This window comes from Nyctibius grandis, chromosome 1 (genome assembly GCF_013368605.1).
Source record: "Nyctibius grandis isolate bNycGra1 chromosome 1, bNycGra1.pri, whole genome shotgun sequence".
NCBI lineage: Eukaryota > Metazoa > Chordata > Aves > Nyctibiiformes > Nyctibiidae > Nyctibius > Nyctibius grandis.
In genome coordinates this window covers 58,172,750-58,199,614 of record NC_090658.1, presented here as the reverse complement: position 1 = coordinate 58,199,614, position 26,865 = coordinate 58,172,750, and the positions used below count along the sequence as shown (strand labels likewise).

At 38.4% G+C, this 26,865-nt stretch overlaps 1 protein-coding gene across 1 annotated transcript in view; it reads left to right on the top strand.

Annotated features, from left to right (window-relative positions):
- The window catches only part of LOC137660879 (nesprin-1-like), a 233,977-nt gene that overhangs the window by 196,308 nt on the left and 10,804 nt on the right, over positions 1 to 26,865 (top strand). The window contains 14 exon segments of the mRNA XM_068396056.1: positions 3,798 to 3,994; positions 5,036 to 5,168; positions 5,574 to 5,756; positions 7,011 to 7,160; positions 8,154 to 8,330; positions 10,915 to 11,070; positions 14,727 to 14,882; positions 15,617 to 15,787; positions 17,285 to 17,418; positions 18,807 to 19,011; positions 20,235 to 20,417; positions 21,411 to 21,557; positions 22,602 to 22,756; positions 23,117 to 23,264. Coding sequence (XP_068252157.1) covers positions 3,798 to 3,994; positions 5,036 to 5,168; positions 5,574 to 5,756; positions 7,011 to 7,160; positions 8,154 to 8,330; positions 10,915 to 11,070; positions 14,727 to 14,882; positions 15,617 to 15,787; positions 17,285 to 17,418; positions 18,807 to 19,011; positions 20,235 to 20,417; positions 21,411 to 21,557; positions 22,602 to 22,756; positions 23,117 to 23,264 — 2,295 coding nt within the window.

Here is a 26,865-nt window from a genome sequence, read left to right as displayed (position 1 = left end):
GGAGAATCTCCGTCATTTATTGGGTGCGGGGGGGAAACATAGTGACAAAGGATGAGGAAAAGGCTGAGGTACTTAATGCCTTCTTTGCCTCAGTCTTTAGTAGTTAGACCAGTTGTTCTGCAGGTACCCAGGCCCTTGAGCTGAAAGACAGGAATGGGGAGCAGAATGAAGCCCCCATAATCCAAGGGGAAATGGTTAGCAACCTGCTCCACCACTTAGACACGTACAAGTCTATGGGACCAGATAGGATCCACCCAAGGGTACTGAGAGAGCTGGCAGAAGTGCTCACAAAGCCACTTTCCAACATTTATCAGCAGTTCTGGCTCACTGAGGAGGTCCCAGTTGACTGAAAGTTAGCAAATGTGACACCCACCTACAAGAAGGGCCAGAAGGAGGATCTGGGGAGCTACAGGCCTGTCAGTCTGACCTCAGTGCCAGGGAAGGTTATGAAGGAGATCATCTTGAGTGCTATCATGGGGCATGTATGGGACAACCAGGTGATCAGGCCCAGTCAACATGGGTTTATGAAATGCAGGTCCTGCTTGACTAACCTGATCTCCTTCTGTGACAAGGTGACCCACTTAGTGAATGAGGGAAAGGCTGTGGATGTTGTCTACCTAGACTTTTGTAAAGCCTTTGACACCATTTCCCACAGCATTCTCCTGGAGAAACTGGCTGCTCATGGCTTGGACAGGTGTACTCTTCGCTGGATAGAAAACTGGCCGGACGTCTGGGCCCAAAGAGTTGTGGTGAATTGAGTTAAATCCAGTTGGCAGCCAGTCACAAGTGATGTTCCCGAGGGCTCAGTATTGGGGCCAGTTCTCTTTATCAATGATCTGAACGAGGGGATCTAGTGCACCCTCAGTAAGTTTGCAGATGACACCAAGTTGGGTGCGAGTGTTGATCTGCTTGAGGGTAGGAAGGCTCTGTAGAGGGATCTCAACAGGCTGGATCAATGAGCCGAGGCCAGTTGTATGAGGTTCTGCAAGGCTAAGTGTCGGGTCCTGCACTTGGGGCACAACAACACCATGCAACGCTACAGGCTTGGGGAACAGCGGCTGGAAAGCTGCCCAGCAGGAAAGGACCTGCAGGTGTTGGTCGATAGCCAGCTGAATATGATCCAGCATTGTGCCCAGGTAGCCAAGAAGGCCAACAGCATCCTGCCTTCGTCAGAAGTAGTGTGGCAAGCAGGACTAGGGAAATGATTGTCCCCCTGTACTCGGCACTGGTGAGGCTGCACCTTGAATATGGTGTTCAGTTTTGGGCCCCTCACTACAAGAGACACATTGAGGTGCTGGAGTGAGTCCAAAGAAGGGCAACGAAGCTGGTGAAGGGTCTAGAGCACAAGTCTTATGAGGAGTGCCTGAGGGAACTGAGGTTGTTTAGTCTGGAGAAAAGGAGGCTGAGGGGAGACCATATCACTCTCGACAACCACCCGAAAGGAGGTTGTTGCGAGGTGGGTGTTGGTCTCTTCTCCCACGTAACAAGCAATAGGACGAGAGGAAATGGCCTCAAATTGTGCCAGGGGAGGTTTAGATTGGATATTATGAAAAATTTTGTCACCTAAAGGGTGGTCAAGCATTGGAACAGGCTGCCCAGGGAAGTGGTTGAGACACCATCCCTGAAGGTATTTAAAAGACGGGTAGATGTGGCACTAAGGGACATGGTTTAGTGGTGGACTTGGCAGTGCTAGGTTAACAGTTGGACTCGATGATCTTAAAGGTCTCTTCCAACCAAAACAATTCTATGTTTCTATGATTCTAGGCCTTTGTTACACTGGCCCTTAGCCTCCTGTTTGTCAGTCTGAAACACGCACACCTCCCTCAGCCTCTTTTTAAAGGACATGCGCTCTAGGTCCCTAAGCATCTTAATAACTCTACACTAGACCGTGACTACTTGCTTCTTCTTTAACTGGGTGGGAGGTGGGGGCAGGGCAGAATCAGATGCACTAGATGTGGCCTCATCAGCACCATGTAGTTGGGTATAACAACTTAGAGTTGATTGTTTGCAGTCATCACATAGGCCAGTGCTGTGGCTTGCCTTATTCACAATGTCTTGGTTATGGAAGATGCCAGGTTAAATACACTTACCATTCCCTTCCTAGCCTGTACCGAGAAACAGGTTTATTCTGCCCAAGTCAAAGAATTTGCACTTCTTTTTGAGCCTCCTAAGGTTTCTGCTGCCTCCAACCTCAAGTTTATCAAAGTGTCTCTGGACTGTCTGCCATTTTTTTTTGTCAGCCACTTTCCCTACGTTAGTGTGATCCACAAATTTACTGAGGGAGCACTCTCGATCATCATCCATGCCATTAATGAAGATGTTGAAGATGATCGGGCTCAAATATCAACAATCCCTGGAGTACTCTGCCCATTACAGTCTGCCAGCCAGACATCAAGCCTGTGATCATTAATGTTGGAGACTGGTAGTGCAGCTGGTTTTCAACCCACATATCAGTCCATTTATCCAGCCCACATTCTCTCCACTTCCAGAGGAGGGTCCTGTGGGAGACCATGTCAAAAGGCCGTACTGAAGTCAGTCTCATCCACAGAGACAGTAATTTTGTCATAAAAGGCTGTCAAGTTAGTGAGTCTAAGATGAATATTCCTGATTACCTTTTGGTCCTTTCTGTCCTTGAAAATGGATTCCAAGGGGATGTGCTCCATATCTTTCCAGAGAGTAAGGTGAGGCTGAACAACCTGCGGTTCCCCAAGTTGCCTTCCTCCTTCTCAAATACAACAAGAATTAGTAGGTTAAATATAGGTTTTCTGCCACATCCTGTTTTTTCTGTCTGTTCTCAAAATGAGAATTCTGGTCTAGTGTTTCGGTTTTGTCTCCTTATATACCAGACCTTTTTGGTTTTTTTTTGTTTTCTTGTTTTGTTTTACAGTGAAGTGTTTGCCAAATTGTTCTTGCAAATTGACTTCCTGTCTACTCTGAATTTGTTATGTGTATTGTTCTTTTACCAGACAGCTTTCTGCTTTTGCAATTGTGTGAGGAGAGCTTAAGCAATCTATTGTGTTGGGGTTTTATTTTGGTTTTGTTTAATGCTAGGCATTGTTTGTGTTGGTCCTGACTCTAAATTACTTTTCCTCTTTTGTTTCTCTTGTAAATTACATAAATTAGGTTATTCAAATACAGATTATTGGACTCTGCTATGGCATAATCTTTAATACCTTTTTTTCCTCTCCCTGTGACCTGTTTAGGTTAAAAATCCATCATAATTAATTTATGGCTATCTTGGAATTTTTTATGCTATTCTCTACGAGTTATTTATTTATGTATAAGTTATATGTAAGTACACACACACACATATATAAATATAAAAATCCTGTTAAGTTATTAGAGTTCTATTTATGTGAAAGAGAAAATAAGAAGAATGATAGAAAGTTTATATACTCTTCATGAGACTGGTAGTTTTGTACACTTTTTCTTCAGGTTAGTTTCAGCATAACTGAAAAAATGGGAATGCATGTACATTTTGTGTTCAAGCTTAGTCAAATATACAGATGTTTTAAAAATCTGTACTATTTGTGTAATGATAGCGGAATTTGGCAGGTATATTTGCCCACATATACAAATTCTTTACCCAGTGAGGGGTTTTGTGACAGCATGTTCAGACTTCGAGGAGGTTACCGGCATGATGGTTCTCAAGCAGTTCTAGAGCTGGAGCAGAGAAAAAAAGTGATGTGCCATGGTGGCACTGGGTGTGCTACAAAATGCAATGAAAGAAAACTAAATGTTGAGAAGGTGTGGTAGCAGAGACCTGCAGAGCTATCTAACCATCTCTGTCATTACAGCATCTGAGATCTAACCTGACTGAATACCAACCTAAATTATACCAAGTGCTAGATGATGGGAAGAGGCTCCTTTTTTCTGTTAGCTGCTCAGATCTTGAAAGTCAACTGAACCAACTAGGAGAACACTGGTTAAGTAACACCAGCAAGGTTACCAAGGAGCTTCAGAGGCTGGAGACAATACTGAAGCACTGGACAAGGTAATGCTGTTGTAATGGACAGTATAAACTTCTTCACCTGTGCTGTTCAGGTCAAAGTCATTCTGAACCCAGAACTATTAGGTTCAACATTTAAAAGAAAGTACTTTGAGATGTATGTGATAGTTTGACTACGCTACAGTATCCTACTACTGTGCTATACAAGTGATATCATACTCTCTCATTTGCAATAAAACATGTACCAGGCAACAGCTGGTGGGAGGAAGTCAGAACATACCTTATTTAGATTACTAAATTAGAAGCCCCATGTCCATACAGGTTGATGAGAAAGGGTGTGTGCTTTGCTAGGCAGCATGAGCAGCCTCAGAGTGTTCTAGCAGGGGCATTGCCACTGCTGGGTTCTTGTGGGTCTGTGTCATTGCATATATGGAAGGGAGCTCTTAGCTGCCTTTAATGTAAGGGTAGTGTTCATATGCTACTTTTGAATGAATTACCTAAAGTGATATACAGGCTTTGTCTATTATAATATCCCTGGCTTGTTGGTTCACTAGCCTTTCAAGAGAGATACATAAAGGGATTGTATGTATAAAGGTTATGCGGAGACACTCTCATTCCGACAACTCATTAGTTGCTTGGCATATGAAATGATATGGAGATAGTTTCTGAAAAGAAAAAAACAAGACATTTCTACTCTGAGATACCTCGTGGTAAAGCTTTTGGAAGACTGAGCCTTCTAATGGAAAGCAAAAATGTGTTTATGTGTGTGAGATGGGGTATGGTGCTGTTGCAGCTTGCCCAAACAGATTGATAACCTAGTTACTAGTCCTTCATTAAACTTAGTTTTTCCTAAGAGGCAAAAAGAAGACACTGTTAGGAATTGTGTGTGTAAAGGCTAAAATAAGAGCTTCCTGATATCATGCATGTCTTTAAATCGCATTTTCCTGAAATTTAATAAAGGAAAGAAAAGATTTTTATTTTAAATCTGGCATAAAATATCTTCCTCTAACACATGGAGGAGAGACTGCTCAGTTGGAGGCAAGAAGTGATGATGACTGTTTTAGTTTTCTTTAAACATCTTTACAGATATCAGAGTGAATCAAGTGAACTGACATGTTGGTTACAATCTGCAAAGGAGCGACTTGAATTTTGGAGCCAGAAGTCTTTGACAGTTCCTCAGGAACTGGAAACAGTCCGAGACCATCTGAACTCCTTTTTGGTAAGTCGTTCATAGACCTAGGACACCTTTTTCTTTCCAATTACAAACAAACAGTTGAGCAATCATATGGTTATACTTTTTCCTTGTAGTTGAAGTAGTGAGTATGCAAAAAAAAAATCTACTTCTATAGGTGAACTGTCTTTCAAAAAACTGGTCCGTTTGCACATTCAGCACTGCTTTACCGTATGTGAGGATTGTAAAGCTTGATGATTCTGAAAACAGAAAATAGTTTTATGACTGAAAACAATTTTTATTCTCTCTTGATCTGAAGTATAGCTGGTAAACACTAATAGAAATTACTTAGTTTTAAAGGGAAGGGAGGATATTCTTGGCTTTCTGAAGTAAAAGCTTTAAGTACAGTAAACAAGTAGTTGATTATTTCCACAAAAATTATTCTGCTTACAGGAGTTTTCTAAAGAAGTGGATGCTAAATCATCACAGAAATCTTCTGTCCTGAGTACTGGGAACCAGCTCCTCAGACTGAAGAAGGTGGATACAGCAGCATTGCGTGCGGGATTGTCCCACATTGACAGTCAGTGGACAGAGCTGCTCACACAAATCCCAGCAGTACAAGAAAAATTGCACCAGGTAAGGAAGGCCGGTGATGGCCTTTGATATTCCAGAAAATTCAGACCATAAAGTTGGCACTGCCTTTGAGAGATAGTTACTCCCTTCCTCAATTTATCCACGTGAGGCAAGATAGGAACAACATTACTCCTGTTCTAACGTGGGAAAGCGTACACTCATGTCCAAATCCTGTCTACCCATACTCTCTAGCACCAATTGGTGTTAGTGTCAAACTTAGACAGTTATATTTGTTAAATTTTAACCAAAGAAGAGATGAAGGTTTTTTCAACATGTTGGTATGCTTTTTGGAAAAAGACGGTTCACATCCCTGTGTGCCCCATCAGATTTGGATGGTGGATTTGTTCAAAATGAATAGACTGGGTTCAAGTCTATGCAAGACAAAATAAATGTAAAAACATTGTGCAAGGTTCCTGCTAGTGCATGTACGAGCAGAAGGGTTTTAGTTGTGTAGTTTTGTTTTTTTTTAGTGCTATAATACTGAAGTCAAAGAATTATGCTGGTCTAAAAGTTGGAGGTTATCAGTCTAAGCAGTTGCTTCAGTTTATAATTTGAAATGTTTTAAGAGTTAGTCATACCATTTTAATTTAGGGGGAGAGAAAAAGGGTAACAAATGTTACCTGAGTGTTATATTAAATGAAATAATGTCATTCAGTAGTTCTCTGAACACTCTTGTAGTGCAAAATATATGTCTACCTAAAAATATCATAGAACATGTTTCTGAGTAACTAAATGTAAGCAAGCCCTACTGTATCAAATGTTGAAAGTTAATCTTTTCAGAAAAAAACAAGTACTATTCAAAATCAGCCCATTTAAAAATCACCACCACAAGAAGAGTTGTATAAAATTATTTTCCATGGGTCTATTCATTAGCCATATACAAGGACAGGAAAAGCATATCTTAAAGTTGATCTTCTACATCAGCCCAATGCAGAATTATGGAATAAGAATGCAGAACCTTTTGGAAGTGAGAAATGGAATCTTTGAGTTTGTCCAGTTTCTTTGTACAATGAAGGATGGAAATAAGAAGCCTTTAATATAAGATTTTCTTGTAAGGATGCATGCAGGTATATAATATATCTCCTATTAAAACCTTTGTTTTTTTACTTTTTTTTATAAACTTCAGTGATATGTTAGGGATGTAGAATAACATCATAATAAGAGAACAGATAAAGGATATGTACTATGATAATGCAAAGCAAGGAATTCTTATCCATTTTCTTCACAACGTGCATTTTAATTCTGTTATCTCTACAGCTCCAAATGGACAAAATTCCCTCTCGCCATGCTATCACTGAAGTTATGAGCTGGATTTCCCTGATGGAAAATGTCATTCAGCAGGATGAAGAGAATATAAAAAATGTAGTAGGACAGAAAGTCATTCAGGAGTACGTCCAGAAGTACAAGGTACTGAGTGGAAATGTTATTGATTTCCCTTTTGAATTATCCCCATTAAATATGTATACATATGTAACTGTGTGATTTAAGGAAAAAAAAACACCCAGACAACTTACATTGTGAAGTGGTTAGAATTGTACCCAAGTTAGAATTGGATAATATTTGATATTGTGGAAAAGAAGCCAAAATTACTTTTAGTCTGCTGTTTAGTTATGGCAGGAATATAATTTTTGAGATGCTTGCCTTAATTTCCAGGTAAATCCAAAGCAATATGCACATGATTAAACCTTATTAGATCTGTCTTTGCAATTTGTGTATGTTGTTTTATGAATTCTCTGCATAACATCACCTTTTCCTCAAAGTGTAGCGTGTTCTGGAAGGTGGCCAGTGGTGTAGAGATCAAGATAATTTTGGTCAGTATCTGAAGCAGAAATAAAAGATACAGTATCTTAAGATAACTATTGAAGAGTATAGATATAAGACAATTTCACTTCTTTAACTGGATCTGTAGCACTCATGTAATGGATCTGCACCCAGTGACTTTCTTCTCAATGTCAGATTTGTTTCACTAGTCTGAAAAATCACTTTACTTCTTGGCTATTATTCTTCTTTGTATGTAAGAATATTTTCCATCTTCTCTGTTTTTGAATTAAAAATTTTGAGACTAAATAATGAGAAAAAAATTAATATATACCCAGTTTTTCTTAAATCTGATCCTTGAGACCAATATCAATAATTTTACTGATTTTTTTTTTCTTTTTTTTTTGGGCAGGAGTACTGGGGAAGGCAGATTCTTTATTCCAAAGGCAGTGTATTGCTGGTTTATTTCTCAATATTTAAGAAAAAGTAACAATTTTTTTATTTGTTGTTCAATTGCTAAAAAAACTTTTTGCTAAATTGTTGTAAAGTTGTAATTTGTGAACATTTTTCCTCTCTTTTGCAGGAAGGTAAGAAATTATGGTACTTATATTTTGAGTTTTTGATTCCCTTCTTTTCTTCTAGGGTTTCAAGATAGATTTAAATTGCAAACAACTGACGGTAGATTTTGTGAACCAATCAGTGCTACAAATTAGCAGCCAGGATGTTGAAAGTAAACGTAGCGACAAAACTGATTTTGCAGAGCAGCTCGGAGCAATGAACAGACGTTGGCAAATCCTGCAAGGCCTGGTAACAGAAAAGGTAAAGGAAAAAAAACCTAGCCGCTCTGTAGCGAACTTTCAAAATACATAGAACTATAAGGTTGGAAGCCTCTGCAGTCATCTAGTCCAACCTCCACTTCAAAGCTAACTTTACAGTTAGATCAGCTTGCACAGGGACTTGCTTAGCTGAGTTTTGAAAATCTCCAAGGAGAGATTCCACAGCCTCTCTGGGCAGCCCGTTCCTGTGTTTGACCACTCCTGTGGGGGACAAGTTTTTGCCTTGTTCCCAATCAGAATTTCCCTTGCTGCAACTTTTTACTGTTATCTCTGTTCCTTTTATTGTGTATCTCCAAGAATAGTCTGCCTCCATCTTCTTCATAACTCCCCATAAGGAATGGACAGCACAATGAGATGCTTCCTTTGCCTTCCTTTCCCCAGGCTGATTGAAGCCAGCCTCTCCATGCATGTTATGTGCTCCAGCCCCCTAACAACCTTAGTGGCCATTCACCAGTTTGTCAATCTCTCCCTTGCACTGGAGGGCCCAAAATGGGTCACAAGTGTTAAGGAGAAGGAAAGAACCACTTCTCTTGACGTGCTGGGTGCACTCTCAATAATCTAAACCAGGATGCAGTTGGCCACCATCAGCACAGATTCACACTGCTGACTTATTATGTGCAAGTTATTGCCCACCATAGCCCCTAGGTCCTTTTCTTCTATCCAGCCTGCTGCTTGCCTGTGTTGTTGCATGAGGTTATTTTGTCCCAGGTGCAGGACTTCACATTTGTCTTTGCTGAATTTCTTGAGGATTGATGAGCCTATTCCTTCATCTTGTTGAGGTTTCTCTGAATAGCAGCTCTACTCTCCAGCATATCAACTACTTCTCCCAAATCAGTGTCATCTATGAATCTGCTGAAAGCACAGTCCATCATGTCGTTCATTTTATTGATGAAGGTATTAAACAATACCAACCCCAGGACTGAATCTGAAGGTGCATCTTGTAAATGACTGCCAGATAGACATCAAAATGTTCACCACTAACGTTTAAGCCTGACAACTTCAATCAGTTCATTCGTTTGTATACCTCCCATCCAGCCCATGCCTCCTCAATTTCACTACAAGGGTACTATGGGATACCATATCAAAAATCTTGCTAAAGCCAAGGTAAACAACATCTACTACTCTCCACTTATCCACAGGGTCAGTCATATCATCATAGCAGAGGCAATCAGTTAGGTCAGGCACAATTTGCCCTTGGTAAGACCATGCTTGTTCCTCCTCCTTGTTCTTTATGCACGTGGAAGTGGCTTCTGGTAGGATTTGCGGTATAGCCTTTTTCCAGTCACCAGCAACTTCCTCCAACCTTCCTCCACCTCTTAAAGGTGATAGACAGCAGCCTTGAAACGACATTGACACCCTCAGATGCATCCTGTCTGGTTCTGTGGACTTTTATATGTCCAGCTTACTTAAGTAGCCCGTAATTCTTTCTTCCTCTACCGTGGCTAGTACCTCTGCATGCCAAAATTTGTTAAATAGCATGAAGACCTGGGAGGCATGAGAGGAGACCTTGTCAGTAAGATCAGAGCAAAGAAGGCACTGTGTACCTCAGACTATTCTGTGTTTTCCCCTTAGTTGATGAACTTGTGAAGAGTAACAAGAAGGGCTTCTGTCTCTCACTAGTTAGTTCCAGCCAAGATTTTGCTTTCCAAACATCAGCCCTGAATGGCCAGGCCATGCTTCTAGTCCCGTGCTTTGTAATCCACTTTCTGTGGATTTGCCATTTTTGTGACTTGAGGAAGTTGTCCTTGAAGATCAACCAGTTTCTTGCACTCCTTTGTCCTTCAGTACAGTTTCCCATGGGATCATGCTTACCTGAACAAACCAAAGTCTGCTATTTTAAGGGTCTTTAGTCTGCTACTTGCTTTACTTACTTCACTCACAGCTGTCTCATCATCACTGTGGCCAAGGCTGCTATTGACCATCACATCCTCAAGCAGCTCTAATTAAGATTACAGCTAATTAAGATGGCTCATTCCCTACAGTGGAGTTTGTCTTAAGTAATGTGAATGCTTTTTATGACAGTGCTGCTCTTTTCAAATTCTGCTTTGTTATTTCTTTCTTTCTTTTTCTTTTTTTAAGAATAGAGGTGCTATCTCATTTGTCATTGAATAACACCTAGAACAATCAGAAAAATCTAAGTAACTTTAAAGCAGTCAATTGACAAAGGAGGTAATCTAAATCTTCATCTACTTTACAGTTATAAGCAAGAAATATAAGACTTATGTTTGTATGCTTAGTTTTATTTGGGAATTCCTGAGGTCCTTGATCTCTGAAAAGAATTACACTTCATAAAAATGTTCTGCTAAAGTGTTATCTTCTTTCAGTGTGTCATAATATTTTAATATGTTATCTCTATATAATTATTTCTGGATAAAGCAGGTTTTTTATTGTGAACTCTTTTACAAATAACAGATATATTTCAATTTGAATGCATATACTGTTTTTAAATTCTGAAAACATTGAATTCTGAGAAGGCACTGGTCAGCATTGATCTTCACTGATTTTTTTAATTGACCCAGCAATAAAGGTAATTGTATGAGAAAGTATATACTCATATTTCTTTGCAGATTCAGCTGTTGGAAGGTCTGCAGGAATCCTGGACAGAATATGAAAATAATGTCCAGTGCCTAAAAGCTTGGTTTGAAACCCAAGAGAAGAAACTGAAACAGCAACAGAAAATTGGAGACCAGGCTTCAGTACAGAATGCTTTGAAAGACTGTCAGGTAATGTCCCATTATAAATAACAATGTTCTCTTTCCAACAGTTAGAAACAACACTTGATAAAGCCATGTGAAATCTTTGTATCAGTGAAGTCAGTGACAGAACTCCTCTTTACTTCAGTGAGGGAGAGATTTCATTTCTAAAGTGAAAGCAATAAGAAAGGAGGAAGGAATGATAATGTCCCAAAGATCTTTAAAAGCAACCAAAGTCATTATTCTTTTTGTATTGTGTATTAAACCATGGACATTTCCAAGAATGCCAGGTGTACTGAACTAGAAAGGCCATCAAAGGAATATGTTCCCATTCCTGTTTAGCCTGTCTTATGGAACTCAGTGTTACGAACACTATGCTTGACTATTCCGGAACTTGTTTTTTCTGCCTTATCGCTACCTTTCCTCTGTTCCCCCCTTTTTTTCTATTCTTTTTCTACATGATATATTCCACCTGACTACTCAAAGAAAAATTCTACAATCCAAGGAGGTTTTATGCTTTTATTCAAAATGTGTTAGGAATCAAATTTTTTCAAATATTCAAATATCCAGAGAAGGAAATAGTGCTGGGTTCCCTTTTGCTTTCAGAAGACAGGAAGGAGAATCATGATTATGATGGGCAAAGACAGGATGAGGCAAAGCTCAGCTATACATAATGCACATAAGTTTCGAACCACCTCAGTTTTTCATGTAAAATTCATACAAGGACTAGACAGCAGTGAATTAGGGTATCACAGTTGACTCTGAACATCTTACTCAGAATACTACATATTTAAGTAGTTAGAAGCTTGCTTCTGGAGCTGTCAGGCTACAGTTCAAGCTTATAGATGTATAAGCAAAATATAGTTTTCTGAATTTATAAACAAGGCCTCTACATGGTATCAGGCATCAGATCATTTTTGCTCAAAAGTATTTTGTTCTACCAGACACCAAATAATAAATTTCACACCAGATCAAATGCGTAACTGAACTCTGTCAGGACAACTGCATTCTCAAAATCTTGGTGTTCTCATCCCCTTAAAAAGGAGTAAGGAAGTGTGTTTATATTAGTGTGGCTGTCTTTCTTGCATACATTTAATGAATGGGACAAGTATCATCTAGCTTTTTTAAGTCCTCACAAAAAGAACAGCTGGAAATCTATTCAAACGAAATGCATAAGAGAATTTCATCTGTATTCACCAGTGTATTAAACCCATCTTTGTTTCTGTAAAGGCAAATAGTTGTTTAGGCTGGATATGTTAGAAGTCTATTTTTTTTCCAAAGTTCTTGACCTAAGTTTTCAAACTGGTTGCAGTTCTTAGTTTCAATTCAGGTATCTTTATGGTTTCAGCACAATAAGCCCATACGACTGAAGCAAGGGTAATTTAGCATAGCCTGACATAATTGGCAGGCTGTGCTTGGCTGAGTTCAAAGCTGAATCTGATTTATCACCTTCATCATTCCTTTTGGTCAGGGAAGTTAGCAAATACACTTGGGGAGTCAGTTATGAATGGCAAGACCTTTGATCAGCAGAGAAAAAAATTGTTTAAGAAATAACTGTATCAGACACTCCCAGGTATCCAGTTCAACTAGTACAAAAGCTGTAGTTTATTTATTAACTGATGTTAGCTGCTGCCTAGCGTTATATTAATAAGTGAAGGGAACCATTTTTTCCCATCACAGATCGGAAACAGTAATGTGTCTTTAATTCAGTTATGAGTTTAAAATGATGAATACGAAAACCTTTTTCACAGACAACCAGAAATATTTGCTATTCTTCGTGTTTGAAACTTCTGGCTCTTTTACATTCTGAATTTTGGAGCAACCCTCTACAAACTTAAGTGTTAAAATCCACTTTTTACTATGTACAACTTAGAAGTGTTCGCTTTGGTGTCAGCTGGTAAAAAAAAAAAAAGATGTATTACTACAAGGCTATAGTCTGGAACAAGGTCATGGCTAGAGGTTTGAAGAAATGTGAAATAATACAGAAGAAAAGGCTAAGAATAAACAGTACAGCAAAAATGCTCTCACATATAGGTATATAGACAAAAGTATGTTGTATGTGTGCAGGGATAAATTCTGTCAATAGCAAGGGTTTTCAAAACTGGGCAGAATTTAGTTCCACTATCTAAAATGTAAACCCCCCCCACACACACTATGTAAAACGTAAAGTCTGTTATGGCAATGGTTCACTTGTTATTGTTGCTGGTTTTTTGATCCTTGGAGAGAGTAATTTATTGAAAGACGTTTCCCATTTGCTCAGAGTTTTGTTGTGTTTTTTTGTTTCCCTGGTGAGCCATCTCTCTCAGTAAGGAAAGACTTTCAGAAAATTAAAATATAACCTGAGATCACAAGATGTACTACTTAATGTAGAGGCATCCCAAGATTGCTCTCACCTCACAGTCTGCTTTCCATATCACGCTGACTACTTTATGTCCAGACAAGTAAACACAAATTTGTGCTGGCCTGAAGCCTACAAGCCATACTTCCCCTCTCTGCTCAGGCTCAGTGTTTGCACTACGTGAAGCTACACATCTTCCATATGAGTCAGAGCACTGCAGACTTTCTTGGATCTCCCTGCACCGTGCCATGAAATTATACAGGTAGATTCCTGGCTAGGAATGAGCTTATGGGAGTGTGCTATGTGACTCACAGTTGTTCACTGAGTCTTCTTGTTCTCTCTCCTTCATTTTGTAACTTCATTCTCATGCTATTGAGGCATGAGGAAGATCACAGGCATTGTGACTAACAAATGTTACATACCAGAGCTTCTGCACTTCACTTATTGAGAAAACATGATAAAACCAGCAAACTTTGAATCAGCATTTCCATGACCAATCTAGAGTCATCTTAAATCAACAGCACAGTCAGCACTTGCCTGAAGCAGCAAAACAAGCCACTAACAAGTTGTCATGGCCTCAGTGCTTATGTACTCAGCCCTGTTTTCTTCACTTGTTTTCACCCCCACTGTTCATTTTCTTCCCGTTTTCTTGGGTTAGTGTGTGGGAACACTGAGATAAGCAAAATTGTATCGAGCTCCTTAATGCTTCCCAATGGCATGCAACCTTGAGGAGGCAATAAGGAAAATTCCTGCAGTCTGTTGCTTGTTGTCATTGGCTGGACTCCAATGAACTTGTCATCTAGGGGAAGGCTTGCTGTCCTCAGGCAAGGGACTTTTCTGCGACCTGGCAAAGGAATAAAGACTCCACTTCATGTGAGGAGACATGGCAAATTGACATCTTTCCCTAGGAAGTCATTTTGTCCTTTTCCTTGGGTGGCAAAATTCATTTTTTTTTCCAGAAGCTTAAACCAACTTTGCACTAATTAAAAAGCCCCCTCAGTGTTCTAGGATAAACTAAGACACACAATTTTCCCATGTATTCAAACTGCTGTCCTATTTTTAATGAGCTTCGGACTCTTACATGAAAGCAGATTACACAGAAGTTGAATGTAGAGGACATGGTTCTATTTAAATTAAAGGCAAACAACTATGCTTTAAAGGGAACATAAAATATTAACTAAAATTGCTGATGAGTTATGATTCTCTTGAGAATTAAAAGCCAAAGTATGCAAGAGTGACTTTACTATTTTTTAAACTAAGGAGCTTATGGGCATCTTTTCTATCTCAAGGCCATTATCTATCCAATTAAACAAACAAAAATACTCAGGTATCTTCTTTTTCTTTTCAGGAATTAGAAGAATCAATAAGAACAAAGGAAAAAGAAGTAGAAAATGTAGAACAGAGTGGTCTTTCTTTGATACAGAACAAGAACAAAGAAGTCTCTTCTGCTGTTATGAATACACTGCAAGAAATTAACCATTCCTGGGCCAATTTGGATCACATGGTAAAAGAATCATCAAGGGGCAAATTATAGCTCCAGGGACAGGGCATGGAGGAGAGGGAGAATTAGCAGTTTGCAACTAGTGGATTTCTTCTGTATCATAGGGGAAGAGATTCTGAATTGTGTCCCTGTTTCCATCCATCCCCAAGTTTGTGTGTACACTCCACATAAAGTGTGTATAATATTTCCTATTTCAAGGATGCTTTTAATTCTTGTAATTGAAGCTTTTTAGATACTTCTTGATATTTAGTGGCAAGGTACCAAATGATCTGTGAGGAACTGGCTTTTCAAGCGCACAGGTCTCACAGAATAAGGAAGAGATCAGCATTAATTGTCATCATCCAAAGCTTGACAACATCAGTCTGCCTTCTCAGGAGGAATGCAATGTGTTAGTGCTAGCCTCTCTGCTGACTTTCATATGCTGACTTGCCTGCCTTAGGGATATGTGTTTCATAGTCTTAAGCAATTTCTCTTGATCCTGCTTTGGACCAAAGTAGAATGGACTTGATACCTTCTCAGTCCCTGCCATCCTAGCTTTATAAAATCAAGCAGAACTTTATGCCATACCCAGCATAAGACCCGCTGGTTGTTGTGCAAAGTCTTCATTCTCCAACAGGTTTAAGATTAGGCATGTAGAACATGTAGTGTCTGAGATCAAAACAAAGGAAATAATTTAATCAAAAGCCAAATATCTTGAAAGCTTTTCATTTACTTTTTTTTTTTTATCTTCCTCCTAGGTTAGCCAACTGAAGATATTGTTGCAATCTGTTTTTGATCAGTGGAGCATTTACAAAGGGACTTATGAAGAACTGAATAGTTACCTGGCAGAAGCCAGATATTCTTTGTCCCGTTTTTATCTTCTTATTGGTTCTTTGGAAGCTGTGAAAATCCAAGTTGATAACCTTCAGGTGAAAAGAATACCATGCCTCTTGGCGTACTAAGGATGGATTTAAGGATTAATTGTGTCCTTATTGCATGGATGCAGATAACTATACATTTCGGTTCATAAGAAATTGAAGTACAGACATAGTGGCACATTAAAATCTCATGACATTAAGAGAACACGTTATCAAATAGCCACTGCATTTTTCATTTTGCAGAAAAAATAAAATGATGATGGTTGTTTTCCTTTTAGATATTTGATGATGTTCTTTTAAATTTTGAGCTGTACTGTCGAAGCGTTAAAAATTTTTGTATCATGCTGGTGACCATTATAACTAAAATTTCTCACTCTGCTTTGTCAGGCTTCTGAGCTACTGGCACATGTTGAGATCATGTTTTAAACCTTCCCCCCCTGCCTCAACCCTGTGGTTGCAGTAGATTGAAGATCAAAGAAAATAATATTCCAAAAGCTGAGATACTCACATGTTCAAGTGGTTTTCCGCTGTAAGAAAACCATAAAATACAATGAGACTTCTTTTATAAGATTATACATTAATATTAACTGAAATAAATTAGTTTAAATAATTATTAAAATTATTGTTACATATTGTTACATATTCTATTACATAGAATAATCTTTTATTTCAAAGAAAGTTGTTGTGTTTGGAATCAAAAATAATTATGCAAACATTTCCAGATGCTTAAAGTAACAAGAACATGTGTTGTTAGTATTTGCCAGCAAATTTAAGTTTACATTATCATTTAGATATTTTGTGTGATTTGAAGTCCAGACAGATATAAAGCCAAATGCCCTAGACATGAACAGCACTTTTCAAACCAGATTTAAAGAGCGTGCATTAATGCACTTCACAGCCACTATTCTGTTTTCATTTTTTTATGTGTCAGGAGGAATCAGTAAAACAATAGGTACAGAAAATTACTTTTTTTACTTATTAAGATCTTGATTATAGTGTTTAATCAGGTTGAGATTTGCTAGGCTGTTCAAACTGTAATAATATGCATAAAAATATTTAAGGTTAAAAAAAAAAGAGCATTTTCCCTGCCGGCAGTACTTCAGACTGATAAACAGAAGAGTAAGAGCCTCATTTTCAGAATAAAGCTTTTTTGTACTGTTACTTTTTTCATTTTGTTCTAAACAAGAAAATATTACTTAATTTGTTTTCTTCCATCAGTTAAGTTTTAATTTCTGAAGCAGTTCCATACACTTACTCCTTCTGTGCAAGAGTACTTGTTTAGAATAAATTCTTTTACAAGATTTTTACATTTTGAGAAGATATTAGGTTAAAATTTACTTTTTGATACACCACAATATTGAATCAAATTAATCTAACAGCAGTCTTTATATTAAACAACCTTCTGTTTAGATGAAACACACATGAAATCATTTTTCATTCATAACCTGTATGATGTAATTAATATATACTATTTTGAAATGTTTCTACATCATGCAATTGTTAATAACTAATGTATTTTTATTATTATCATTATTCTATGTGTTTTAGAGCTTACAAGATGAATTAGAACAGCAAGAAAATAGCTTACAGAAATTTGGTTCTGTGACCAATCAGCTGTTGAAAGAATGTCACCCACCAGTGACTGAAACACTTACCAACACTTTGAAAGAAGTGAATATGAGGTAGAAAATGTCTGTGTGTTGAACTTTACTTTCAGTGGTAAATTTGCATTTATCCATTGACCCAGTTTCCATAATGTCTATTTTTGTTGTATTTTATTATTTTATGTTTTTCGGGGTTTGGGAGGCTTGTGGAGGTGGGTAGGATTATTCCTTTCTTTGTCAAGGGCTGGAGGAGAAATGTCTCCTTTACTACTAATAATAAATGAAACATTATTTTCTCGAGCAAAGCATTTGGACATTACTGTCAGTAGTTTTGCTCCATGCATGGCTGCCAACCAAGGTTCATAAATACCATGCTGGAAAATAATACTGCACTTAAAATGCAAGAATCCTGTCTGAAAATTTTGTTTGCTATGCATGCCTGAGGTTCCCCAGACTTTATGTTGGTATTTTTAGTTGTAGGAAGGGCATGATAGGCAAGAAGGTCTAAGCCTTCACCAGTGGCTTGGCAGACAGCTTCCCCAACTTTTAATCCAGGCCAGAACCAGTGTAAGGGCTTACTCAGAGAAGCTACAGAAAGGCAGGACCCAAAATCACAAACTAGTTTGGTGGAAAGTTGGGGTTTTGTTTTGAAAACACAATCATACCAAATATATTTTAATCTGTGGTCCATCCTGTCCTAGAATCTGGAAGTGGAGGGAAGAATTATTCACCCCATTTCAAAAAAGATACTGTAGGATTTAAAAGTTTCAGTGATGAATGATGGAATTTTCACTTCATTTTTATCATATACTAATAATTGAAGAATATGGTGATTTCTTTTAGTAAGGAAATAATGAGGCAATTTGATAAATACTAGTACATTTGAGAAAGTACATGTTTCTGGTTGCCATTACAGCCAAGAATTCAAAGGGGGATTAGATATTTAATTGGATAATAAAAATATAAAGAGTTTTAATAGGTCTAGAAGTATTTTAGAAGGGAGTTACCCAGAGCTTTATGACTTTAAATATTCTGTCAGGGTTTGGGAGGAAATTGCAGCAGCAGAAGTGGTTTCTTGTTTATTCCTGGTTTGGGTCTCTTAGGCCCTTGCGGGAATCTGGTACTGGCAGTTCATGGACGATCATGGATGCTCTGTGCAGTGAACCAAAGTGTGCTAAGTGGAAATAGCAGGAGGTTCACTTCAAAAGGTGCGCTCCAGCTCTGACCTCAAGCATTAATATACAGCATCCAAGATGTAGCACAGATCAGACCTGCTGTGACAGGTCAGAACAGCCTGTCAACATATTTCTTGGATTCCTTTTTTTTTCCCCCCATATGTCTGGATCTTTATTATTACCAAATTTCTTAAAAGCCAAAAGACCACAAGAAACAGCAGAGAGGAAAAGGAGGAGGAATAGTTCTTGTGGACTCACAGCCTTTGATCATTCATCTAATCTCTTCACCAGGTGGAACAACCTTCTGCAGGAGACTGCAGAGCAGCTGCGTGCCTCTAGGAACCTCCTTCAGCTGTGGCAGAGGTACAAGGACTGTTACCAGCAGTGCTTTTCCACAGTCCGTCAGAGGGAAGACCAGACCAATGAACTCCTGAAGACTGCCACCAGCAAAGACATTGCTGATGATGAAGTTACTACTTGGATTCAGGACTGCAATGTATGTTCGCTTAAACTTTGCAGTTTTTCACATCTCTGTGGGCTAAAAATCACAAGAGACTCTCCATTATTGAACTCTGTACTTGGTGTATTGGAAACTTGCATACAAACACATTTCTTTTCACTGATGCGTCTTAGGCACAGGAGAGACAGCTTTATGTCTGAGAAACTCATGAGATTTGGGTAGCATGCTTTTCATGTGATCCCTCCATTACTTGTGGTATTGTTTCAGGAGCTTGTATCTGAAGTCAGCTCTCTGGAGAAGGTAGATAAATTATATCATTTGATTCAGTCTGAAGTCCCTACTTATCGAAGGGATTCTTACTTGGGAAAATATCTCTACCAAATCTATTGAGTTCCTTATAATAGAAAAAAACACAAGATCCTTTGGCTATATTCCCACCAATCAAGGCTGTCCACTATTTCGGAATGAAAAGAGACTGTGTGTGTTCTGGGGATGTCTGTGTCCTTCCTTATGGAAGGATACCATTCACTTGGAAATCTTGAGGTTCTTCCTCTTTCAAGACTGTATCTCAAGGCAGCAGGACAGTTTATCTCCTATCTGTGATTACATTTTTTTTCTTTTGAGTTTAAGTTAATGTTAAGTGTCATTGACAAAAAAAATAAAACGTTAATTGTTTTAGTGTAAGCAAAACAATTGTAAGGAGAAAAATGAACATATTAATGAGCTTTTTGAGCATTTACTGCCATAGTCATCTGGACTGGCAATTCAAATTGTTCAGTTCGAATAATTTCTTCGTTACCTGATGTCCCATTCTTTAGCCATTATGTTAGGCCATTTGCAAAAGTTATTTTTTCATCCCTCCTGGTAATTCATAACAGGAAAAAAAGGGAGGTCTAGTCAGACCTGAGCTGTCCCACAGTGAGGCTGCCACTGTTTAGGACCAGCGTGTCAGTAAATTCAAAAGGGTTTTTTCAACAAGTATTGCCTCATCAGTAACTCAGCCTTGCTCAAAGGTAGCTGAGCACTCACTTCTTTCTGTTCCTCTGTGCACGGGTACTTCAACGTATTTTTTTTATTCTGCACATCATTTTCTTTTCATACAGAGTGTAAGTGGACACTTTGGCTTTGAAATACAGTAGTAAATATAATTTTCCTATAGTGATGGAGTTTGGTCATTTCATTCCTCTAAATCAGGGGAGGATGACACCAGCAGAGTGTCAGGTTAACTATTCATATCTTTATTCAATGTGTTGCGACAGGATGTACTCACGGATTTGAATACAGTGCAGGAGTCACTGGTTGTTCTTCGAGAACTGGGAGAGGAGCTAAAAAGCCAGGTGGAGGCTTCAGCAGCAGCAGCTATACAATCTGATTATCTTTCTCTGAAACAGAATCTGTCAACCCTAGAACAGGCTCTCCGCAAGCAACAGGCTGTACTTCAGGTATGCAGAGAGTGTTTTCAGTCCTTGAATCTGATCATCCTGTGGTACCTGAAAACACATAAATTAGCCAAAACTGCCTGGGAAAAAGAGGGTGGTGTTACCTGTTCATCAGCATTTCTTAGACTTCCCTGGAAGGCAAAGCTGAGAGTAGAAATATGCTCAAGTCCACCATAGAAACCTTGTAAGAAGGTCTAAATTCTGGGAAGAGGATAGAAAACCTCATGGAGGAAAGTGTCCATCGTCTGGAATGCCAAGGGCACCATGCTTCTGTGGATAGCAACAGTGCTAACAGCTGGATCCACAGCTACTGCTCCCCTGAAGACAATCTCTCTTCCCAGCTAGTTCTTTAGCGGTAAAACAAATGAGAGATTCTGAATAATTGTGTAGCATTGTTTTTTACAGTTCCTATTAATGAGACCTACCATTTCTGTCAGAGCCTGTTCAGTAGATGTTGCTAATTGCTTGTGTCACCAGGGACTAATGAGCAAAAAAAGGAGTGGCAGATTGTGTTCCATAGGAAAGTATATGGGTGAGAAAGCAACAAAGGTGTAGTGGCTTCTGTTTAGGTGACAGGAGGATTTATCCAAGAAATCCAGCATTGTCTAGAATGTGCTTATAACATCACTGTGTTGTGAGGAGACAAAACATAAGTTTTTCGTTTCAAATTGCAATAATAGCAACTAGTGGTTCTCTCTGCTGACAATAAATTAAGCAGAGGAGTTGGTTTCATAAAAGGCAGTTAGAGAAGGTTATCTATTTCAAGGCAAGGAGACATTTAAACACTTCGAAGTGTTGCCTTTTTGCTATGATCAAAAATTCTCTGTTCTAACCTAGAAAAAAACACAGTAATTCCACAGTCTGTGAGCAAAGCAGCAGTTACAATTGATCCTAGCCTATACAGCTGCAAATCTATAATGAGAATAACCAGGAGTGTAAAGTCAATATGGATGCTGTGTGGCCAAAGTTCTTAAACTGAGTCCTTTTCTATTCAAGGCTGGAGTGTTGGATTATCAAACCTTTGCCAAGAACTTGCAAGTCCTTGAGGCCTGGGTAACAGAAGCAGAAGAAATATTGAAAGAACAGGATCCCAGTCACTCATCTGATCTCCCAGCAATTCAGAATAGAATGGAGGACCTCAAGGTGACTAATAAATGCAGAAAGTGTTGATTTTTTTCTGTTAGCCTGGTTATTTGTGGTACAGGGTATGCACAAATATCATACATGCATTCTATATGTGTTAAAGGACTGTCACTCACGCAAAGTGTAAGACTTAAAAGTTTGATGGCAGTCTGGGCGTGATTGTCCATGTTACTTAGCCCCTGAGTAAAGAAGAAAAGGACAGGCAAACTGTTTAGAATAAAATTAATATCAAATCAGAATGGGAATGGGAATTTTAGCAGTTTCTGGAGATTTCCTTCATCTTGTTTTCTCTCAACTTTTTTTGTATTTATGCAATTCCTGTCTCAGTGGTATTTAGCTTAGGGATTAAGTCATTTTGGATATCTTGATATAACTGAAGAAACATTCATACTGTGCACTGTGTGATCTCCATTTGAGCTCTTTCACTCTTCTTTTTGTGGGGCTTTTTTCCCCTCTTATTCTTTCAGAGGCCCTGACAGGAAGTTGATGAACTTTGCCATCTCAGCTGTTGTTGTCTTTTAATCTTCCATTATTTTTCTATCAGGATTAACTATACACATAATTCCACCTTGCGCATACTAAAAAACAGGACATTTTCTTAATGTAGTGATTTGGCTGTTTCTGTACTGCAAAACAAAAAACTAAAAGTAAAAAGTTGAATAAGTTCAATGGGAATTTGCCAGCCTAGAATTTAGGCTAAGAAACAAGGAAAAAAGCTTAATTTTTTGACAATGTAAACATGCGGTTTCAAACACTAGCCTGCTTTTGCAGCTCTGAGCGGTAGATCCCCAATTCAGCAAAACACTTCAGTGCAATTTGAGTTTACTTCTCTGTGCACGTTTAAACATGAACATAAGCCTTCTCCTGGTCTGGGACCAGAGGCTGAAAACTGGAAATGCAATTTTTCCCTGGCATAGGGATTGCTTGCCAGTTGGTGGCAACCAAGGCTGTTCCAAATTTAACTGAGTGCTAGTTCATAATTTTGCAGTCTATAATAGTGTAATTGCTGCACTTCCTAGTTATCACTTCTATTGTTTGTTGCAGAGTCAGATGTTGAAGTTCAGCAGCATGGCCCCGGATTTGGACCGTCTTAATGAGCTGGGTTATAGGCTTCCTCTGAATGATAAAGAAATCAAAAGGATGCAGAACCTAAACAGATATTGGTCTCTGATCTCATCTCAGACTACGGAGAGATTCAGGTGGGGATAGTTAAACATTGTTGTATAGTTTTCTTAGATTACAATGGCTAGAAAGTATACCTTTTGCAGCATATAGAAAACTTTTCAGATATTTCATTAACCAAAGCTCCTTTTCTTTGGTATACTTACAAGTAAAGAGTGAAGCCAGTGACCTGATGTGTTGGTTTTGCCACAAACTAACAGAATTTAAAATGAGGAAGACTGCTACTTTTCAAAGTGTTGACTAAATAAATAGAATAAGGCAGATGCACGGGAAAAGTGTTACCATCTGATTTGGAATTCTGCTGGAAAAGTTATTGCAAGACTCTTAACGCTGTGTGTGAGAGGAAGAGACCTTACCTAAACCCATCTTTCTTTCAGTAAGCTGCAGTCTTTCTTGCTGCAGCAGCAGACCTTCTTGGAGAAATGTGAGACTTGGATGGATTTGTTAGTTCAAACTGAGCAGAAGCTGGCGACAGAGATTTCGGGAAACTACCAGAGCCTTTTAGAGCAACAGAAGGCACATGAGGCAAGTCATCATGTGTATTTATACATAACTACAACACATACTATTTTTACATAAATGGAATGCATGTTCTTTTATGGAGTAGTATAACAGTATGCCTTGAATTGAATTACATTTGCCTGCACTGTCTGAGGGTATCTTAACTTAAAAACAGAAGCATGCAAATATGTCAATAATACCCAGTCTCTGGGAAGATTTGAGTATTTGTCTGCATTTGTGTAAAATGTATTAATATGCCTATGAGTGCTTGTCCCCTACATTTAGTTTACTTCGGATTGGTTTGTACCAAGGAAATCAAAGGTTTTATTGGTCTTCCCATAGAACCTAAATATTCTCATACAATTTGGCCCTTTGTCTTCAGTCCTAACTGGAGAAAATATCTGTTCTTTCAGTTTATTCTGATTTTCTTTACTTGTTATTGAATTGCTAACATATACAGCATCTGAAGAGCATGTTAAAGGAAGACTTTTCTGTCAAATACTGAGTTATGTAGCTCATCATAGGGCTTCCATTTGGTAACTTTCCCTTGGAGAACAAACTGATTTGATCTTCGCTGTGTGCTGGAGTCATTTGTCTGTTTGTAACAAATCAAGAACTAGCCCAGCTTTTGCTGCAGGGAAAAACTGATGAGAGTTTTTACTAGAGGAAGCCTTTATGATTCTTCAGTGAAGTCAAGTAATGCACATTTTTTCTCCACCCATATTGTTACTGCCAAGAATCCTGGTAAAGATCAAGACAATTCAATTTTCATACCAAAGCTCCCATGTGGCCACAGTACTTTCAGTTCCCACAAATTTTTCAGCTGACCTACGCCTAGACTCAGGCCAGTTCATAGGGAGAGTCATGTCCTTCCCCACCTCTTGCCTTATATCTCACAGCGTAGTGTTTGGATGAATGTCTGATAGCAGAAAGTAATTCACAACCATTTTTGCTTGCTTTAACGTACGTTTGCTTTCACAAATGTCATCCATTTAATTTCCTCTTAGTGCTGCCAGCACTAACTGGACAGTGTCTTTGTGAGTTGAGACATCTCAGATCTTTGAGATTTGAATGTCCAGAAATCATTACTGTCTAAGTGGATAATTTCCTACTGTTCTTGTGTCCAGTCATAGCTATAACTTTTTGAAAGGCAATCTTCTTGCATTCAATTGTCTTGAGATCTCAGCTTAATCCTCTCCTGAAACCTTGATCTGAGCAGTGAGCTCAGATGAGTGTTACTCAGGCACTCTATTGAAGCTTTTTTATTACAACTATGAAGTCATCTCTCAGAATTCAGAGGACTAATATCTGATTTTCTCAATACCACAATCCATCCTAAGAAAATGTTGTAAACAACATCTTTTTTTTAGCCTAAAGCTTTTTGGCATTTTATATAATCATAAAGAATTTTCTTTCCACTCCTTGCAGCTGAAAGGGTCAAATCTAAACTTCTTGAGATGAATTTCGAGATAGTTTTACTTTGTATTTTTGAAGATAATGAGAAAATATTCTGTTTCCACATGCATTTCCAGAATGGAAATTGAAATGCCTCCAGCTCTGTTATCAGCTTTCCAATGCTGACTCATAACTTTGCTGGCATTTATTCAAAGAGGACCCCAGATACCTCAGTGGCCTTATTTAAAAACAACTTCCCACTGAAATTTACAGACCAGCGACATGGAGGTGATACCTTTTTCAAATGCCATGCACTAAAACTGGCATCTGCATCAGATAAGTCTGTCAGGAATTGTGCAATTCTCCAGATATCCATTTGCAAGCCTAGTACATTGCTTGGGACTCCTGTGCAGTGGAAATGCACCGAGACAAGAATTTGAGAAAGTGCTGGCAGGTGAAGGGGAAGTTCCTTGACAACTCAAATGACTGAAAATTTTTCTAGTGTGCTGGTAATTGTGCATTTCAACACCTGCCCTCCTTTCCTCCTCCTTTGAATTCCTATTTCTGTGATTCATAGTGATCTACATTTGAGAAGAAATTGGGGTGGCAAGTGGTCCCACATAACGGAGTATCCCTCTTATGTACAGAGACAGTGTGCATGTGGAGAGCAAGTGGACGTTGAGAGAAATGTCTCTGCTTTTGAGTAGGGCTTGAATACGTCCACTCTAAGCAGAGTTCCTCATGCTTAATAAGCTTTTGTTTCACCTCTCCTCTTAAAAAAATATTAAGATTGGTGTTTTGGGGGGTTTGGTTTTGGTGGGTTTTGGTGGGATTTTTTTAACAAGTTGTGTTCCGTTTAGTCTCAATCTGTCAACAAAGCTGGTGGATGCTCTTTCCTCCTGTGCTTCATCCATGACCCCTAATTTGACAGAAACAGATGTGACAGGAAGTAAAATTTATGTCTTCTTGCTCAACTTTCTGAAATTCTCAACCCCACAGTATTGTGGTTTTGTTCATGAGATAACAGAGCAATTAGTTTCCCTCTGGTTCAGGCTCAGTCATTCATAAGAGCCAAGGTATTCAAACACTATCAAATACTTCTGCAAGGAAATTAGACAACACTATTTCTTTCTGTGGGAAAATTTGTGACCTGGGTAACACTTTCAAAATTAGCTCAGTGATTCAGAGAGGCAAAATCTCATTTTGAAAAATTAGTCCATCGTCTAGAAGTCCTAAGCTACATATAATGTGCTTGAGGCATTTGATTGTGCAGGTGCCAGTGGGTATTTTGCTGGCAGTTGCAGATGCAGGGATTGGTACATCACAATTTGAGCTGGTGGGAAGACGTATAACAGGGGTGTAATCTGGACTTGGGGAATAGTGGCTCTCAGTTCAGGCAAGTGTGAACTTCTATCAACTGCAAACACCATCACTAACAAAAACAAACAAACAAACAAGCAAACAAAAAAACAACAAAAAAACCTTAAACTTCATACCAATACACTTTCTCTTTTAATCTCTCTGAAAACTTTTTGAACATGGAGTGGGTCCAGTCCTGAGCTGATGCCTGGGTGTACCTTCACCAACATAAGAAAATTCCTGAACAACCTTATACAGAGACATGGTCCACTACTAAAAGAAAAGATGTTTTTAAAAATAAATTTAAGTAGTATATATTTAAGTCATTTTGCTTAAGTAGTACTTGGGTAATTTTTTGTCTTAAGTAATATTTAAATAACAAGAAAGTTTTAAAAATATTGTGAAAGTTTATTGTGACTGGTGGGGAAAATTGGAAAATAAATTGGAAAAATTGGAAGAAGTGGAAAACTGATTTCTAGCTCCTACACATGGCTGACTGTTTCTTCTAAAGTTCTATTGGCAGTGTAGAATTATAACACTATCACACACAATCTGTGCATAAATTCAGTTTAACAAGGCAAAGGACTATAATATTCTTAAACGTGTCATATAAAATAAAAAGTGACCTTTCTGTCCATGCAATAAATACCCTATCTGGATTTTGTTGTAAATTATAGTGCTGATCACACAATTGTACTGAGAGACATAACATCTAGCTCCTGTTGATATTATTTAGCTTTTTAATAGTTTTTTTTAATATCAAGGAACTAATAATAATTACTAGAAGCAACAAGTAACTCCAGCAATGAGATTTTTAAATGTTTCTCTTTAAATTCATGGAAAAAGTCCCATTGAGTTAATTTGAAATGAG